Raw genomic sequence first — 19,390 nt, forward strand, 5'->3', positions numbered from 1 at the left:
AGGAAGAGTGGGTGTGTGAAGGAATAGATGTGATGATCAAGGGCAGGAAAGGTGAGCAATGTCCTTAAACTAAAGAGCCCTCTCTTCGTAGGGCCTTTAACCCCTGTGTATGAGCTCACACTCTGGCAGACAGAGGCGCCTAGTCTGCATCCAAGCTTGTAACTAATACTGGTATTTAACTTCTGTCCAGAGAGAAGGAAGGAAAAAAATCATAATTATAATGGAAGGTCCTATGTTTTCATATAAAACTGCCCCACTAATGTATGTCCAGCACAAATTCTCGTTGAATGATTATTTCTCTTATTAAAGGCACTTTCAATGACATGATTGGAAAGGAGTGATTTTCAACTGCCTTGAAACCAAGATTAATTCCTGGGGAAGGGGGGCTCGATGTGGCACTTATAGTGATTTCAACAGGCAAATAATTCTGTTTGGAGTGTTTTGACAGATGCACACTCTGAAAAAAATGTATTCCCAGATCACATTTGTATTGTTCACTTAGTTTTCAGCTGTTTCTAGCTGTAAACAGCTCTATTAAGAGCTAGAAATAGCTCTGTAAAGAGATCACACAACTTGATTGATTTTCAAGTCATTGACCCTAACTCTTTCCACCACAGCTGTGCTCTACAAAATTAGCAAGCAGCTAGTCCCATAGGGGAAAAAAAAAGAATGAAGTTGACCCAAGCTTTCTTGTAGCACAGAGCTCTATCCCTGCCCAGGTAACAGCAAGATCAGCTGCTGGACCCAAAGAAACTGAAGTGTGTGGCCCTACTACTTGTGAAATGCTGGACTTTTCAAGAGCCAAGGTTATCTCTTTAAACATAAACTGTGGAGCATATATTTTTCCTTTTTTCTCTCCTGAACATATTCTCATTGATCTCAGGCTTTAAACAGTTAAATGAGCCTTATAAAAATTACCCAATAGGGGAGTGAGAAAGAGTAAAGGTTAATGTTTAATGTGTGGGTTGAGGATCTTTTTCCTTCATATCATACTCCCAACTAGAGAACAAATACAAAAATAAGCACACCTTGTCAGACATTACACAAAGTGTAACTCTACAAACACAAGTGTGCTAATTATAGAACTATTCCTTAGAAGCAGTTCTCCCTCCAGTCCTTGAGGAGGAGGAAGAATGGGGATGAGATGGTTTTCATTATTTCATTCTGCCTTTTCACGTCTGAAAAGTCTGTAACAACAGTCTCAGTAGCACAAACAATTTCATCTGAAACCGGAAGCTGTAAAAATACATTACTTTTGAAGAGACCTAGGTTCCTCTTTACACAGACAAGGTGCCTCGCTTCTGCCTCTGCGCGATCATAGTCTGAAGGGAGGAACCAGTCTTTAGTCTCCTCCTTGTTCATCTTCCCATTGTGGTTCTAATCTCGAAGCTCAACAAATTGCTCTTGCTCTGACTCCACCCATCCTGGCTCATCAGCTGTACATGTCACCAACAGACTCTTCTCAATCAATGAAACCACCAGCATTCTTATCTATACCCTCCTGCACTATTAGTGTTTCCTGCACTATTATGTCTTTCCTGGGGTCGTACTCTTCAGGGTGCAGGAGCGCGGTGAACTCCTCCAGCCTTGCCTGCCGTCTTAAACCTCCTCTCATCTCTTACGATCATCAGTTTGTAGTTAAATCCATCATCAGGGTCCAGGTAAGAAGCACACGTCAAGTATCTGCACTCATTGCTGTATGTAAAGCCGTCTTGATTCATATCAAACTCCTGCCATTGGTTTTCAACATTATCATATATGCATTTCTTCTGGGCACGCTTAATCCAGGATTTCAGCTGTGTTACAAACACATCTTTATCCGTGTCTATTTTATCTGCAATCATTCCAAGCCTTCCCTTGCTCTCTTCTGGTGTGAGCTAATCAAAGGTCTTTGCTTTTTCAGCACCCAAGAAGGCATAGTGGTCTTAATTAAAACCCTGGGCATCACTGTTAACTTTGCCCATCATCAACTGAGGTGAGAGTTGAAAATAGAAAATATTTGTAGCTGATCTGCAGGGGATAAATCTGATATTTAAAAATCATTTTCTACATGTCATTGTCTGGGATATGTTAATCATAATTACTCTAAATTTCTAATAAGTACCTCAAGATTAATATGTCTTATAGAAAACATGGATCAAGTAGAAAAATATGAGCTTAGGTTAATCATAAAACACTAAAACATTTGAATTTCTATTTTAATTTCAGTTTACATTAAAATAAGAAGAAAAGCAACTATGTATTACATATATATAACCCTGAACTTAGGCTGAACTTTATCTTGAGCTTTATAAGGTTTGGATGTTTTTCAGTATTGGGTTCAGATTTGAATGATTACAAGTAAAGGCTGAATTTCTTTAGCATTGTCAACGCTGAGTAATAGAGAAGGAGCTATTGCACATTTTTGTGCCTCTGTTATTCTAAAAATTAGGACCTTCCAATATTCAGTCACTCATCCAATTTATTCTGAAATGAAGTCATGAGTATAATGATATTTCACAGGAAAATAATCATTGACTTATGTGTTTAGAGGCCCCGGCTTCCTTTACTATGGCTTCCTGATCAACCAAAAGAATCCCTGGAGTTTAATCATCTGTGATTGATATTTTTGGATATAAACAAAGCCAAAAATGATGAGTACACTCAATTTAATTGAGGCTTTCTGTATGTAAAATAAAAACTGTATCAAAGCTGTACATAATTTTTTTGTTTTGTAAATTAAAATTGCTCATTTTAAAGAACCAAACACCTATGTTATCTCCAATAAACTTCCAATATTTCTGTCTTCCACTGTGAAATGAATCAATCAAGCAACTTTTTATTGTTTTGTTTTTCTCATGGATGATAATTTCTTTTTTAAATCATTGCTCACATTCCTCTCCACCAAGTACCATCCTGGGCTTCTGGAACACCAATCTCCTGATTTTTTTCCTACTTCTTGGGCAATTCCTTCCCTGAATTCTTTGTTGAGTTTCTTTTATCTGCTCAACCACCAATGCTGGTGTTTCTCAGAATTGTATCTTTGACCTATTTTGTCCCCAGCTGTCATCCATTCCCATTATTTTAATTACCATTTAGACACTAGGGGTTCTCAACCATTTTACTATTTCTTGAGAAACTGTTTTATGATCTGGAGGACTTTCAGGCATCTCCTACTAAAAAAAAGTTTAAAACTGGGATAACTGTCTCTTTCTCAAACCTAATCTTTCTGTCACAGTGGAACTAATATTTGTCTAATTACACAATCCAAAATCTAGGAACAAAAATGGATTTTTTCCATTAGTGGTATACATTAATGAACAAAACATTAATCGTATAATTTCACTTTCTTTTTTTTTTTTTTGCTTTGAGACAGGGTCTCACTATGTAGTTGAGACTGACCTGGAACTCACTATGTAGTCCAGGCTGGTCTCGAACTCACAGCAATACTCCTGCCTCAGCCTCCCGAGTGCTGGGATTAGAGGCATGAGCCACCACACCTGGCTTAATTTCACTTTCTAATGGCTCTTAAATATTGCATCTTGTTTTTGTTTGTAATGTTGCCATTCCTGTCTAGACATTTTTTTGAATAGAATATTATCTACTCATGAAATAATATTAACATTTTTCCTTAATTTCCATTATCAAGAGTTCAGTAACAGAGACTTTTTTAAAAAATTAAGTGTAGGATTCTTTTGCTTTATATTATTAATATGCTTGTAATTTTCTTTATATTAAAATATCAATCCCTTCTCAGGATTTTCTATACTGTCCAATACCTAGCTTCTATTCCCCTTTCTCAGCTTTGAGGAATAACATACTGTCTCCCTTCAATCCTGGAGCTAATTTGATTTTCTTTTATTTTCCTGAAAGCTTCATTCTTGCCCACCTCCAAAGCATTGTGCTAACTAATCATTCTGTATGAAATATTTACCCTCCAAGTACTGTCTATTAAGATATCTTTGTTTCTCAGATTATCATTTTACCATGGCAGGCATCCCTAAACCTGGAAAGAGGAGACCTCCAAACATTGTACAGTATATCACTCTAGCACTCACTATAACCACTTTTATAACATGAATCTCATTTTATTTAATATTCAGTCTTGTTATTCCATGTTATATTTTGGGTTCCTATGAATAGGGCTGTATCTGTCAGTAGCATGGCATCATCAGTCCAACAAAGTAAAAAATTGGCTGTGAGAACAAGCTAGTGAATAGTACTTAGGCTTTCTTCTTATATTTACTCAAAGGTCGTGTGTTTACATAACTTCCTCTACTTTTATATTCTTACTATTCTAGGGCACAATATTGATGAATTCCTTTTGCAAACAGTACAATTCAAAAGTTTTCCCAGCGTGGTTACGTATACATATAAAACCAGCACTCTGGGAGGAGAGGCCAGAGGATCACAAGATCAAGACCAGTTCGGACAACTTAGTGAGTTAGCAAGAGCCTGTCTCAATAAAAACTTAAAAGGGCTATCTTTTATCTTTTATCTTTTGAGGTATCTCAGTGTGAAGGCCCTGGGTTAAATTTCAAAAAGAGGGTGAGGGACAGGGAGAGGGAGGGAGGGAGAATATCATTCTCAGCTGAGGTAGATCTTAAATTTTGTGTCTCGGCTATATCTAGTATTATTAGATCTCATACACTCATCAACAACTTCTGTTCCACTGTTGACCCAGAAGCCTTCCCTTGCCAAGCAATTTTATGTCCCAGGAGACAGCTCTTAAACCTCAGCACGCTGTTACCAAGTTGGCCAACCCTGCAGTACTTTATTTCTGCCTATACTTTTCCCCTTTGATTGTAATATGGCTGTATCAGTTAGGGTTTACAAGAGTAACAGATTACACTATACTGTACTACAATATAACAGTATATATAGATTTACAAGGTAGGCTTACAATGGCCTCCTGCAGCATCAGGTGTAAAAGAATTCAAAGAGGCCATCTGCACAACGGAAAGCTAGAGGATCCAGTCAAAGTTTGAAGAGCTGGAGTTTCCTGCAGAGTCCATATGAGGAAGTGAAAGGGTTTGCATTGGAAGGCTAAAGAGTCTGCACTATTAGGCTGAAGAATCTATGCTGGAAACCTGAAGAAAGATATGTAAAGGTGATGGCAACGACTGGATTTCCTCGGGAAAAGCAGAAAGGAGAATTTCTTCTTCTTTCCCCTTTATTCCCTCCAGGCTACATGCCTATTGGTTGGTGCCATTCACACCCAGGACGGGTGTTCCATCTTCAATAAGCCAGTCGTCCAGTCATATTCAGAAATGATCTAAACTAACCTTCAAGATGCTTGTTATTCAAGATGACACCACAATGAACTATTGCAACGTTCTACCTGGTGCCCAATCTCCAAATTAGATTAAAGATACATCAGGACAGAAGCACATTGGTATGGTAGAATCATTTACAAAGCTCTGCACTGCTGAGTGTGTTGCAGAAGAGACCTCTATGGTAAACAGAAATTTCTCCCTTACCTCAGAATACTTCTGCTTCCCCCTAAGAAAAGAAACTGTGTTATCTCATCTGTTTTGTTTCTTTGTTTTGTCTTATGTTGTGAGACAGGGTCTCATCAGTAGTTGACCTTGCACTCACTAACCCAAGCTTTCTTGGCACCCTCCTACCTCAGTCTTCTGAGTACTGGGATTACAGGTATGTGTCACCATATCTGGCTGTTATCTCATCCTATGTCTAAGTGATTCATATAAGTAATCATACACTCTTGTGTTTTGACATTTTTGCTCATATTTTTTTCTCCATTCTTTATCTTGTTTTTACATTTTTAGAATGTCACTATTTTTCAAAATTTATTTGGGATCAACCAACATCCTTGATTCTTCTAACAAATCTTTTTTTTTTTTCAGCTTTAAGTTTATTGGTACATTTTAGGGATACAGTACAGTTACATTCATTGTTGGGATCTTGTACCTCTACATGAGAAGTCTTGATTCTCATTTTTCCCCTTACCCCTGCCCTCCTTTCACCCCTTCCTCCCCTCCCCATCTACAAGCACTTTATTTCCATCTTTTCATTATCTCACATTTTTTCTTTTCCCTTGTTACCCTTCCCCTACCCATCCCACCTTCCCTACACCTTTAGCTCCTTTCTTCCCATTTCTAAATGTCAGTAATCTTATTAGGATCTTATGTATTATTGAATTTTATTCACACCAGAAAAACTATTCAGTATTTATACATGTGTGACTTATTTATTTCTCTTAGGAGTATATCTTCAATATGTATCCATTTTCCTATGAATGAATCTATTCTCTCATTCTTTATGACTGAGTAATAGTCCATTTTATAGAAAAACCACTTCTTCTTTATCCAGTTTCCAACTTATTTTTCTTATTCCTGTAAAAGAGAAAATGAAATACAGCTCTATGCTTTTTTTTTTAAACTGGAGCTCAAACTCAGGACCTTGTGCTTTGAAGCTGGTGGCAGAACCACTGAGCTAAATTCCTGGCCCTTTGTTTTTCCTTTGCTTAATCTTTATTTTTAAATACAGCTCCAAATAAATTAAAATCTAAAGAAAAGCAATTTTAAACAAAGACAGAGCTTTGACACTTCCAGGTCTCATGAAAACCTAGAGGTTAGGTTCTTTCTAACTGTACATCAATGATTAATCCTAGTATCTCCAAGAAGATCCACAGGGTTTTCTCAATAGATTGACATAGGTCCTTTGAAACAATTATCTCCTCACAGGTAACTATACTTATAGTCAATTCAAAATAACTCTACAATTTCATCTTTTATGTTTTTTTCTGTTTTTCCCAAAGTCTCAGAACAATTGTATTCAATAACACAAGTTTTATGTGTAATCAGTTAACTCAAAAGGAGAATGGTCAAAGCTTTTCAACAGGCCTTCATCCTCAGCACCCTAAAGTTTTAAGCATGTGTAAACATCCGGAAGAAAACATTTGCTATATTTGATAACAGGAAAAATATCTGTTTATTCCTTCTCTTATCAACTCTAGGCATTGTCTTCATGCATCAAGGATCTTAGTTTTATTTCCTAAACGTCCATTTATACTACCAGGAATGAAGATACATCTGTACACCTGGATATATTTTCAAATCCTCATCTATGTTATTCCAAGCAATGCATACCTTAAGATTAAGTGGGAATTATTTTATGCTAGCCAACATATGACCTCAAAATCCTCCCTCTTCTCTTTTCCATAGTCAGGCAATTCTCTTGATGCTTGTCTCTTATGGAACCCAAAGATCTAGGTCCCAAGAGAAAGTAGTAATAACTATGTCAGTCTCCTATGCAGCTAATTAGCTTTCTCCCATTATAAAAAATTTTACATCTGTGTTCATGTTGTTATTATATAAATGAAGACTAAGCAACTCAATTTCTTCTTCTAAAAATGAACCTACTATTACCTAACAGGTAAGAGAGAGGTTTTTAAATTACAAAACTGCCCCTTTCATCATCACTTTTATTCTTCTCTCCCTCTCAGGTCCTCTTAAATTTCTGCCCTTCCATAAAATACTGTGTCAAGAATTCATCCTTCCTGAGATATTTTGTCCTTTTAATCCATAGTATCGATATCCTATATTGAAATTCCAATCATCTACTTGTACTTTCTTTTGCAATTAATTCCATATGGGCACCCTTCTGATATTTTCAATCTATTTTCTTACTGTGAAGATTTTTTGCAGGTTTCTGTATTTTTGTACTCTTCAATTGTAAATTTCATTTTCAACTGCATAAAACAGACATCTGGTCTCAGCTATTCCCATCCTATTTGAATATCTGACTCTATTTTAAACCCAGAGGGGAAAATTTCGTAAGCCTTGACCCCTCATATTCTGGTGAAGTTCTTTCTCCTGAATGTCCCAGCCAGTGCTTAAACCAATGGACACAGTTCAGACAGATAAATACTCTGGTCATTAACAATGATCATGCAAAAAAGCTGGAAGCTCTGAGTCCTAAACTAGAAGTCTTCCAAGACTGACCAGAAGTTTGAACAAATAAGAGAGGACCATTATCCATTGAAAAAGAGAAAATGGTCTTTTAGGAAAAAAACATTAATTTTTATTTTAAACAAAATAAGAACTGAAGGAATAAGCTTGAATAAAGAATGGGGGTCTTCTGAATGGATTAGAATGACCCTATCAAATATAAATAATTCTAACATTTTCATGACTGTGTCTTACTATGTACAAGTACAGCATTATAGAAGAACACTACTGGAGTGAAATTTAGGAGGATATGACACCTGGTTCTTGTTTATTGAATACATTACTATGAAAACATTTAACCACACTGAATTGTTTACACACTTAAGAGAATGAACCCATTGCATGAATTAATTTTAAAGTTCTTTCCCATTTCTCTGTAACACTGTAATTCTAATAATCTTTTTGGTTTAATATGTGTTTGTGTTTTCTGTTTGAAATATGTCTCTGCCAGCCCAGCCCTGAATGACTGACAAATTTTAAATCGCCACTAAGAAAGATGACAAGTTCTAGAGGATTTAGCTTCAGGAGAACTCCCAGGAGCTCCACCAAAATATAAGAGGTCACAAGAAGCCGGAGAAGTCAAGCACATGGTCTTTTCTCCATACAAACTTTCTCAGGACATCAGGATTTCTCTAACAATAATGTAATAATCCCACACATTTATAAAAGAAAAATTAGATTTTCTAGAGTTTTTTTATATATATAATTAGGTTATCATCAAAAAGTACAAGCTTGGGAAGAAATGCCATTAAATTCAATTTCCAGGCTTGGGACTACCTCAGTCAGACAGCACTTGCCCAGCATGTGCAAGATCTTTGATTTGGTCCCCACCCACACACACACACAAAAGTGCCTGTATATCTGTGGGGAGTTACAGTTTTATTTTTGATGTGAAGAGTTTTGTTCATGTTTTAGAAATACATGTATGAAAACCCAAGTAGGGCCAGGGATTTAGCTCAGTGGTTCTTGCCTGCCTTGCAAGTACAAGGTCCCAAGTTGGATCCTTAGTACCAAAAAAACAAAAAAGAAAGAAAGAAAGTAAATTCATAACTTGTCCATGTGTGTTGGTTTAAGTCACAAGAGGTAACCTAAGCAAGGTGTACATTGTTCTCTTCAATGATTCTTTTGATAACTTTTTTATCCTTGTTTCTCCTAGGGTTCTTTCTATTTTTTGTCATACCCTTTATTCTAACATTGTATTTCCACTTCATGTTTATGTCTTCTTTTTCAAATATGTTAATCATTGTTTTATATTTGGATTGTGGTTGTCCTGTTTTAGAATGATTATGAATAGAAAAAAAATTATATATTATATCAGAATGCCTGAATCTGTACTATGTTCATGTAGTTTGTAAATTCTCGCTGTAAAAAACTTAACCATCAATCGCACCTCAAGACAAACAGCATTTCCACATTATTACCCTACTAGCAATACAAAATTCTAACTCTGACAAAGTAATTCAAAGGATCTAATTTTTTAATTATTTCACAATTGGTTTTATAAGATGAAGTATGCCTTTCATGAAAAGAGTCCTAGAATGCTTGGTTTATATGTTGTAGCTTAGTTTAACAGAATAAAATATTTGATCTAAAGTAGTGAACGTGAGTTTTCAACTTAAACTCTATGTTTCAAACAACACATAACTGAACATAGTAAGTCGACCACATAGATTCTTTTCAGCATAGTAGAGGACATTTCCATAAATCTTTTCAAGTTTACTAAGCCTATAATGTTTCCCAGTTTTAATTTCCTGCCTAAAATCATTTGTCTTTATCCTCTGGTGATCTGTATGAGCTAAATATGTGTACATCCAGGAAGAATACTATAAGTGATTTGAAGGTGGTAAAACATAGTCTTAAAAATATAAATGACACATTGAGAAAATGCTAGGAAGATTGCTAAGGAAAGTATGTACACAGAAGTTTGGAAATAGGGGAGAAACAGAGAAAAAGAAAAAGAATTGCATATTAAGGGAATTGTAAAGGAAACAAACCGATTTCTTTCCATTTGTTGTATTTTTGCCTAAGTATTACCTTTTGCTATCCCACTTCACCTTACTGTCTATGTTTTAGACCATTTGTTGTTTTTCTCAGAGTATCTCCCACTGCAAAATTACTAACATTGCTCCTCATGAAGTGGATGAGGATACTTGTACATCATTTTCCTCATAGTTATTTCATTATTATTAAGATTCATTCAGAATAGCCATCCTTGGTCAGAGTAAAACAGGAAGATGTTTTGCCAATTGCCTAGATGGAATACCTCAAAATGTTTTAATTTCCTGACTTTACACAATGCCTCAGTAATTTAATCAGACCTTTTTTTCATTTAACTAATTCTACTCCCTCGATAATCTCATTTATAAAACAATCGCTAGCATTTATAAAAAGAGGCAATGGGTTGAAAGAAATATTAGTCCTTTACTTCTTCAGCCAGTTTGACTTTATAATTATTATGAAATCTTGGTTTTCAAAACTTTTGAATAAATTGTTCCTTCAACTTCCAAAGCCATATTATATTTTAGCAATAACTAATATAAATATAACATACAAAAGGATAGAAATTTTAAGATTTTAAAGTTCTGAAAAATCAAAACTGATCAGTTTTGTAAAATGTTGGACTATGCAATTTTTTTTACCTTTTTAATAATATTTTAAAACAAAGTCCTCATGTTGCTATTTTAAATTCTGTTAATATTTAATTAAATAACTGTATTACAGTCTGCTGTTCTCATGTTTAATTTGATTATTGTTTACTACATTTTTCAAAGTTTGAATTTTTTGAATTCTAAAAATTTTTATGTATGGTTTTCCTATGAATATATTTGTTTTTCTTCTTTTCTTTCACCTGAATTCTATGAATTTGTTTTGTGCATTTTCTGATTTCTTAAATTCCTATAGGTTTATTATTTGAGCAAATGGGAGTGTTAAGCATAGATGGCCTTAAAGAGCAACTTTGTCCATACTATGAAAATACTGTGTAACTTGGGTTTCATTATTTTATGCATACTCTACCATCAACCAAATAAAAGATTTATTAGTAATCTATTTTAAATTATCTCACTTAATACAACATGTTAAGCATCTCTAAGTTGATTCCTTCTTTTCTTTCAGGTTATTTCAATGTCTCCCCTTCTTTCTAAATCAATGGACCAAGTAAATGACTCTGTGGTAACTGGATTTGTGTTACTAGGACTTGCTCAATCCTTGGAAATGCAGTTTTTTCTTTTCCTCTTTTTCTCTTTATTTTATATGGGAATTATTCTAGGAAATCTCTACATTGTGTTCACAGTGATTTTTGATTATCACTTCCACTCTCCCATGTATGTTCTTCTGGCCAACTTATCAATCATTGACTTGGGCCTTTCATCTACCACAGTCCCTAGAATCATCTTTGATCTTTTCACTGAATATAAAGTAATTTCCTTCCACAGCTGCATGACACAGATTTTCTTTATCCACGTTATGGGAGGAGTTGAAATGGTTTTACTCATAGTAATGGCATATGACAGGTATACAGCCATCTGTAAGCCTCTCCACTATCTAACTATTATGAATAATAAAATGTGCATGCTTTTGGTAATCTCTGCATGGATCATTGGGGTGATTCATGCTATATTTCAGTTTGTCTTTGTCATAAATTTACCTTTCTGTGGCCCCAATAATGTAGGGAGCTTTTATTGTGATTTTCCTAGGGTTATTAAACTTGCATGCATGAACACATATAGACTAGAATTCATAGTCACTGCCAACAGTGGCTTTATATCAATGGGCACCTTCTTTTTTTTAATTATGTCCTACATCTTTATTCTGATCACTATCCGGCAACATTCTTCCAAAGATTTATCAAAAGCATTTCTAACTTTGTCAGCTCACATCACTGTAGTGGTTTTATTCTTTGCTCCATGCATGTTTCTTTATGTGTGGCCTTTTCCGACTAAGTCACTGGATAAATTTTTTGCCATTGTAGACTTTGTTGTCACCCCTGTCTTAAATCCTGTCATATATACTTTAAGGAATAAAGATATGAAGTTGGCAATGAGAAGGCTGAGTTCACGGGTTATAAATTCTAGGGAAGTGACTAAGTAGACTTCGATGACAAACACAAGCGTGGATGAATGTCTTGGACCATCGAGACCCCCGCAATCACTATAAACACTATGGAGTGCATATATTTTCATGAGAAGTCTGGAGACAAATTCCATAGCAAAAAGAGATGCTAAATCAATAAATTTAACTTCAGGTGGAGCTGCAACAACTTTTGTTAATCATGAAAAAAGTTATACATTTCTTTTGGGGTAGCAGTTACCGGGGATTGAACACAGGACCTTCTGCTTGCAAGGCAAGAGGCAGTGAAAGTTACACATTTCTGTCTAAAAGTATTGGATGAGATGTATTCAGCAGAGGAAAGCACATCACTAAAATCCCAAAATTTATTTAAGGTGCCTGATCTTAAACTAGGGTGATCTGTGCAAGGACGGTGATTGATATCTTTTAGATAAATCCTGAAAATCCTGGTAGTCAAGAAGCATAAGTTAAGTATCAGTTTATTTAGAGCTGTATTCTAATGGCTTTAAGAAAAACTTAATTGTTCTGTCTCTGCTTATTTTTAATACTACATGGCGATTAAAGGTGCAGAATGAAACAGCGAGTGACATGTGAGACTTTCTATTATTAGTCAAGGTTTTATTCCTATGTTCTCTTCACAATTTGGTCATCAGTATTCTTTGCTATTCTGTTTATAAAATCTAAGCATATTATTCACTCTTACAGGTCTATTTAGAGTTTAGTTTTACAATTGAATCATATTTGTTTCATCATAATTCTTTAAAAGCCACTGTTAGACTCAGGTAGTGAAAATGTTCAACTGGGCCAAGAAATTGTGGCATTGTTCCTTAGCTCAGCAAAATTTTGTTTTTCCTCTAATAACCAAGGGAAAACCGATGAGACTATAAGATAGTCTCAGTACTCAAAGCTCAGGCTGGTTATTTCCATATCTCTTCACCTGATTCTGATCACTTTCATAATGGGCTTTTAATTAAAGTACTAAGGCGGAAAATTCACATAAATATTGCCCTCTTGCAAATTTTAATACTTTGAGAAAGTACCAAGAAAGAGAAATCTGTACTCTTCTTTCCCTGAAAATTGCTGTAGTCTCTTCCAGTTATGAAGGAGGTAAGTGGAATGATGAATATATTATAAATACATGTGATAAATATATTAGTAAAACTAAGCAAATCTCAGCCATTTATTGACAAGATGTTTTTGTTAGTAGAAATCCATTTTTCAGAATTCTGGTATGTCTTTATCTTAGGAAAAATGGAAAGATCCTGTAGCGTAGGTTTAAATACTTGAAAGATTTAATGTAAATAAAGGGAAATGTAACCTTTGTTGCTAGTGTTTTAATGCAAACGATTGTTGAGTTCTTCTCCTAACGTTTTGGGCTAATCTATTCTTTCCTGTTTAGTGACCCTGTCCTTATTTCTTTCCCAAATCTAGTTTTTGTTGCCCATCTTATTGCCTCCTTCTTACAATACCAATAAAACCTGGTTTGGGACATTTGTTTCATAAAACATTCAAATCATACAGCTAGAGCTATGGAGATTTTGAGAGCTCTTGATCTCTTGATAAGCAGATACATTTGAAAAACGGAAAATTAAAGCTCTATATGTAGAATAGTATGTCCAAGATCATGCAATGAATTTATGCTAGAACTCAAAATTCCTGACTTCTATCACAATGCTACTTATAAAGACATACAGTGTTTTCCTTGAAGAAGGGTAAAAGATGCTTTAAGAAAAACATAAAATTGCAATCGTTGAATTCAAAACTTCATGTAGTGCCTGAGGAAGGAGCTGCTTTTTCAACTGTGCCTGGCACATCAGGATTGTTAAAACCAGTATGTGGGATTCTGGAGAACTCCTCCAATTACCATATATTTAAAGTTAGAAACATATACTTTCAAAATGTATTGAATGACTTTTATTGAGTTTATTGGTACTTTTTAAATATAAAGCACAGTTACATTCATCATTGGGATCTTGTACCTTTACATGACAGATCTTAATTCTCACTTTTTCCCCAAAACCCTGCCCTCCCTTCACCCCCTCCAACCTCCCCTATCTACAATGACTTTTTTTCCATTTTTCCCTTTTCTCATATTTTTTCTTTTCCCTACCCTTCCCACTTCCCCTACACCTTCGCCCTTTTTTGAATAACTTTTTAACAGTTTTAAGTGGGCTGAGAACAAATTGTGATGGTGAAAGAGCTGTAGCTAAGGATACCATATTATCACTCTCCTCTTAGAAGCGTAAATTCAGGAGATATGATGTCTTAAATAGGTGAGAAAAAAATATTGCTGAAGAATATCATTCTCTAATTCTTGCTACTGTTAGAAAATTTTTGGTACAGCTGAGAATCTTTGAGTTAATCATTATCATTGGCATATTTTCCAGGGAGATATAACTTCAAGTTTATCCTTTTGTTGTTGTTGTTGTTGTTAGTGAAATGAAATGGCTTTACACAAGAAAATAGTAAAGTCAATTGTAACTTAAGTGCTTTGATGACAAACTTCCAAACTAATTAGTCACATCAAAAATGATCTCACAGTATAAGTCCTATATTCTGCATTGTCAGTGGTTGTTATGATTGTATTTATTGCTATGTTAAGCAGAAAAGAACTAAAACAAGTGTCCATGATTTATTTCACCATTGGACTTCTCTTGAGCCGGAAAAACAGAACCACAAAACTTTTACAGGACTGTGAAAACAGTAACGTACTGCTTGAATGAATGGAATTCACAATAATGAAAAGTGTAATTTTCAAAAGCAATAGAAAACTATAATGAAGTAAATGTCCAAAACGTACAGTGGTGTTTCTCTAAGCAATTCGGCAAATGTATCTATGTAAGTATAGAGAGGAGACTTTATCCATCATTTCCCACTTCTCTCTTACATCTCACTTGCCAATTCACTCTTCCAATCTTATCCAACAGGTATTCTTGGGGCTATGCTTCATATTCAGGGCATCTGCATTTGCTCCCACACTGTGGTGCAAAACTTAAAACGGTATTTATTTTCTCTACTAGATACACCTTTGAAGTGACTCTCTCCACTTGTGTCAAAAGTCACTGTTTAGTGTCTTAACTATATACCAGAGAGCAACTTACAAGGTTGTCCCAGCAATACCTCTACATATCTGAACATTTATCATTATCCTTCACCTCCTCCCAAAGTTACCCCTACTCCTGAAATTGATCTGTACATGAGGTAGCATTACATTAGTTCTCAAAATTATTACGAGAATGAAAACCATCACCTTGCTCCTAATTATTCAGAATAAAAACATGTGAATGATGAATTTATTACCACAGATTGTTGGTAAAGCTTCTATTACTTTTCCCTAATAAACACTAATTTATTGTCTACTTACTTTATGCTAGAAAATTTATATTCACAATCACATCCAATCCTTTATGCACTCTAATGAAGTAGTACTATTACCACACATCCTGTCCAGAGCTGATCATAAGACTCAAAGCATTTAAGTGACTTGTCCACAGGCATCCAACTACATAGAAGATAAACCTAGTATTTGAACTCAGGCCTTCCAACACACACATACACACACACACACACACACACTCACATCTCACCCAGTATAAGTATCGCTTAATGGGCACTCACAAATTTTTTCTCACCCCATTCCTACTCATATAACCTGCAGTTATTACCTCAAGTGAGGCTTAAAATAATTACTTGGCATTATTTTTAATCCTTTCCTCTTTAAATTCACATTCATACCAGATCTAGTTTATTAAGTAAAAGTTGCTACTTCTTCAATAGTTTTTCATTATTTTCATAATAAAGCATAGATAATAACAACTCTAAAATTCCTTCCCAATTTTACTTCCATTGATCTGCTTCACACTTTTTGTCATGTAAACTTTATTGCATTTTCATCATTTTTTTTTCTTACTCCACCTTTGGATGCCGCATTCTTCTATCATTTCTCACTCTTTATATCTTATGTTTTTGATATTTTTAATTTTTTCGTTCTTTCTATTTTTCATCTCTCACTTCTTTTTTCTCCTAAGAATTTTAATATCCTAATATGATGTAAGATATATGTAGATATGGCACAATAAGAACTGTTTTTAAATGTGGGAGAAAAAAAGATAAATGTAGGGCCGGGAATTTAGTTCAGCAGTTCAGTGGCCTGCCTTGCAAGCGCAAGGACCTGAGTTCAATCCCTGGTAGGAAAAAAAAAAAGATAAATGTAAAGTAGTGGATTTAATCTGACAGTGCAGCGCAAAAAAATAGTGTTTTACCAGGAATAAACCCACCATGAGTGGGGACACTGGGAAGACCTGGGTAATTGAATTACAGGCACAATCAAGGTATTAATGTGGGATAAAGCCTTGAACTCAGTGTAACAATTCTGACTTCTTCTTCATCATTTTCTCCAAGGGCACTGCAGACGTCATCTACCAGAATGAAACAATAAGTAAAGCAAATTACTCTGTGGTCACTGAGTTCATTTTTCTTGGACTCTCCAATTCTCAGGAACTCCAGCTTTTCCTATTTGTGTTCTTTTTTGTTTTCTATGGAGGAATTGTGTTTGGAAACCTTTTGATTGTGATAACTGTGGCTTCTGACTCCCACCTTCACTCCCCCATGTACTTCTTCTTAGCCAACCTCTCACTCGCTGATTTGTCTCTATCTTCAGTCACAGCCCCCAAGATGATTACTGACTTTTTTAGTAAGATCAAAGCCATCTCTTTCAAGGGGTGCTTTGCACAAATATTTCTCCTTCACTTCTTTGGTGGGAGTGAGTTGGTGATCCTCCTAGCGATGGCCTTTGACAGATATGTAGCAATTTGTAAACCCCTACACTATACTACAATTATGTGTAGCAAGGTTTGTCTTGGAATTGTGGCTGCTGCATGGGGAACTGGCTTCCTCCACTCAGTGAGCCAGTTGGCCTTTGCAGTGAACTTGCCATTCTGTGGTCCTAATAAGATTGATAGCTTTTATTGTGACCTTCCTAGGGTAATCCAGCTGGCTTGTACAGGTACCTACAGGCTAGATATCATGGTCATTGCTAACAGTGGTGTGCTCACGGTGTGTTCTTTTGTCCTCCTAATTATCTCCTACACTATCATTCTAATGACCATCCACAGTCGCCCTTCAGATCGGTCATCCAAGGCTCTGTCCACTTTGACGGCTCACATCACAGTCGTTCTTTTGTTTTTTGGACCATGTATTTTCATTTATGCCTGGCCATTCCCTATCAAATCATTAGATAAATTCCTTGCTGTGTTTTATTCTGTGGTTACTCCACTTTTGAACCCAATAATATACACACTGAGAAACAAAGACATGAAGACTGCAATGAGACAGCTGAGAAAGTGGAATGTGAATTTTAGGGTAAAGTCTTAGATCTTCTGTAACTGAGAAATTAATTTTAGAAATAAAATATGGTAAGCTCTAAATTATTTAGTAAAGCTTATGAAAACTGCAATTTCCATTTTAACTTCATCAGTAATTGTCAAAGAAATTTCATATTCACTCTCAATTTATCCTTCAATATCTTTGCATGTTATATCATTGAATACAGCAGTTATATATATGCATTTATAATATCTCATTAGTTTTCAAAATAATGAAAAGCATAAATACGTTAGTATTTGTGTGCACAACTGAGTCTTCTCAGGTGGTTTTGAGTTTAATGGATGAAAGGGTAGAAATTAACCTGGCTTATATTTTGCTTGACTCATTTTCCCTAAAAAGTATCAATAAAGGGCCGCCACATGCAAACATCAAAATATGCCACTGATAAGGATTTATAAGTCAATTTTTAAGAAATTTTAAAGAGAAACTTCCCATTGTAACAATTTATATGTTATTTTGAATCATCACAACAACCCACATGCTAGGTGCATTATCAGGAGTGATAGGAAAAGTGAGTCTACTGATGTAAAGTTTGTCTTTTTCTTTTTCTCATTGAGTTTATTGGTATAGACATTGGCCTCCTAAGGTATATGACAACTGCTCACAAGCAGTAAAAAGAACTTAGAGGGATCTAATTTCAACATGTTGGTGCAAACTGTATTACTTGGACTTAATATGATTTACCATGATTAGCTTTATAAAGCCAAAAGAAGCTAAGTTTTACTCTACTTACCTCTTACTAATCATGACTTTGAATATATTAACTTTAATAAGCTTTAATTTCTACATTTTTAGAAAGAAAATAATCATACTTATTGCTTATGGTTATTACGGTGGGTAATAAAATGATATGTATATTTAAGGAGGCATAATAGTGACATATTCAACATAAGTATTAGAAAATATTATAACTGTTATAAATCCTATACATCAACAAAACTAAAAGTTCTTAAACTGTATTTTTCCCCAACATGCTCAAGAGACATAACCTATTCCAATCTTAACAGACACTCCTTTGGGGGCTCTATAGTTATAAGTGGAAGTTTAGATATTTATGTGCAAGTGTGCCTGTGTATTCATGTGTGCACTCATACACTTGCACTCTGTCATTGTAGGGAGACATTGTGAAAAGTCAGAATAAAAATAGAGGGCAATATAAGTTGAAAAAAAAATTCACAAGTGATTCTGACAACACCATCCCCTTTCAGTGTGAATCACTGAACCTGGCTAAAATTGAGAATTAAATATTTTAAGGTAAAAGGCATGTAGCTTGTCAAAGTGTGGCTTGAATCAACCGACAGAGTAGATAATAAAAGATTAATGTTATAGTTACTCCAAAAAAAGATAGAATAGAAAAGTAACAACCACATTGAAAACACATAAGATAATTCTTATAATGATAATGACAGTATCTCAAATCAGTGGAGAAAAGAAGGACTTATTAATGTGATAGTGGAATGATCAGATAGCAATCTGGAAAAAGATGTAGCAGTTCTATTCATCATATCACATGCTAAGACAATTTAAAGTGAATTCAACATATAATATTTTTAATCTTATGCAATTATTACAAGAAAGCATTAGTAAATATCTTTATAATCTATGAATTTGGTAAATATTGATAATATCAACTTTATAAAATTAAACTTAATGCATGGTAAAACAAAAAAAGATAAATGAAGACAAAATATTTATAGCTTACATCATGACTAATAATTTTAATATTTTTAGAACTTTCAAAAAACTGAGAAAAATCCACAAAAGATATAATCCCACATTTAATATATAAAATGATGAAAACCATCTTTAAATTTATGAAAAATGTTTAAGCTTTCTTATGTTAAGAGATACGCAAAACTAAATTATACTTAAATATCAGTGCTGGCCTATATCAAATAACTGATCTCCATATTTGATAATATACTCTGTGAATGAAGTTATGTAAAAAGAGGCATTATTATGATTATACTCCTCTCCTTTGGAGT

General features: G+C 34.7%; 2 protein-coding genes and 1 pseudogene across 2 annotated transcripts; 2 read left to right on the plus strand and 1 right to left on the minus strand.

The window, feature by feature from the left end:
• Positions 1-1,092: 1,092 nt before the first annotated feature.
• On the minus strand, positions 1,093-1,964 carry LOC104849739 (annotated as a pseudogene).
• A 9,135-nt stretch (positions 1,965-11,099) lies between these two features.
• On the plus strand, positions 11,100-12,041 carry LOC104849740 (olfactory receptor 4F6-like). The gene has a single exon (XM_010606267.3). The coding sequence runs from the start codon at positions 11,100-11,102 to the stop codon at positions 12,039-12,041; it is 942 nt and encodes a 313-aa protein (XP_010604569.3).
• A 1,077-nt stretch (positions 12,042-13,118) lies between these two features.
• LOC104849741 (olfactory receptor 4F17) lies at positions 13,119-17,393 on the plus strand. The gene is made up of 2 exons (XM_019204845.1): positions 13,119-13,127; positions 16,422-17,393. The coding sequence occupies exons 1-2, from the start codon at positions 13,119-13,121 to the stop codon at positions 17,391-17,393; spliced, it is 981 nt and encodes a 326-aa protein (XP_019060390.1).
• Positions 17,394-19,390: the final 1,997 nt, after the last annotated feature.

The sequence above is a fragment of the Fukomys damarensis genome, unplaced genomic scaffold (genome assembly GCF_012274545.1).
Source record: "Fukomys damarensis isolate Sample0158 unplaced genomic scaffold, DMR_v1.0_HiC HiC_scaffold_17, whole genome shotgun sequence".
NCBI classification, from domain to species: Eukaryota; Metazoa; Chordata; class Mammalia; order Rodentia; family Bathyergidae; genus Fukomys; species Fukomys damarensis.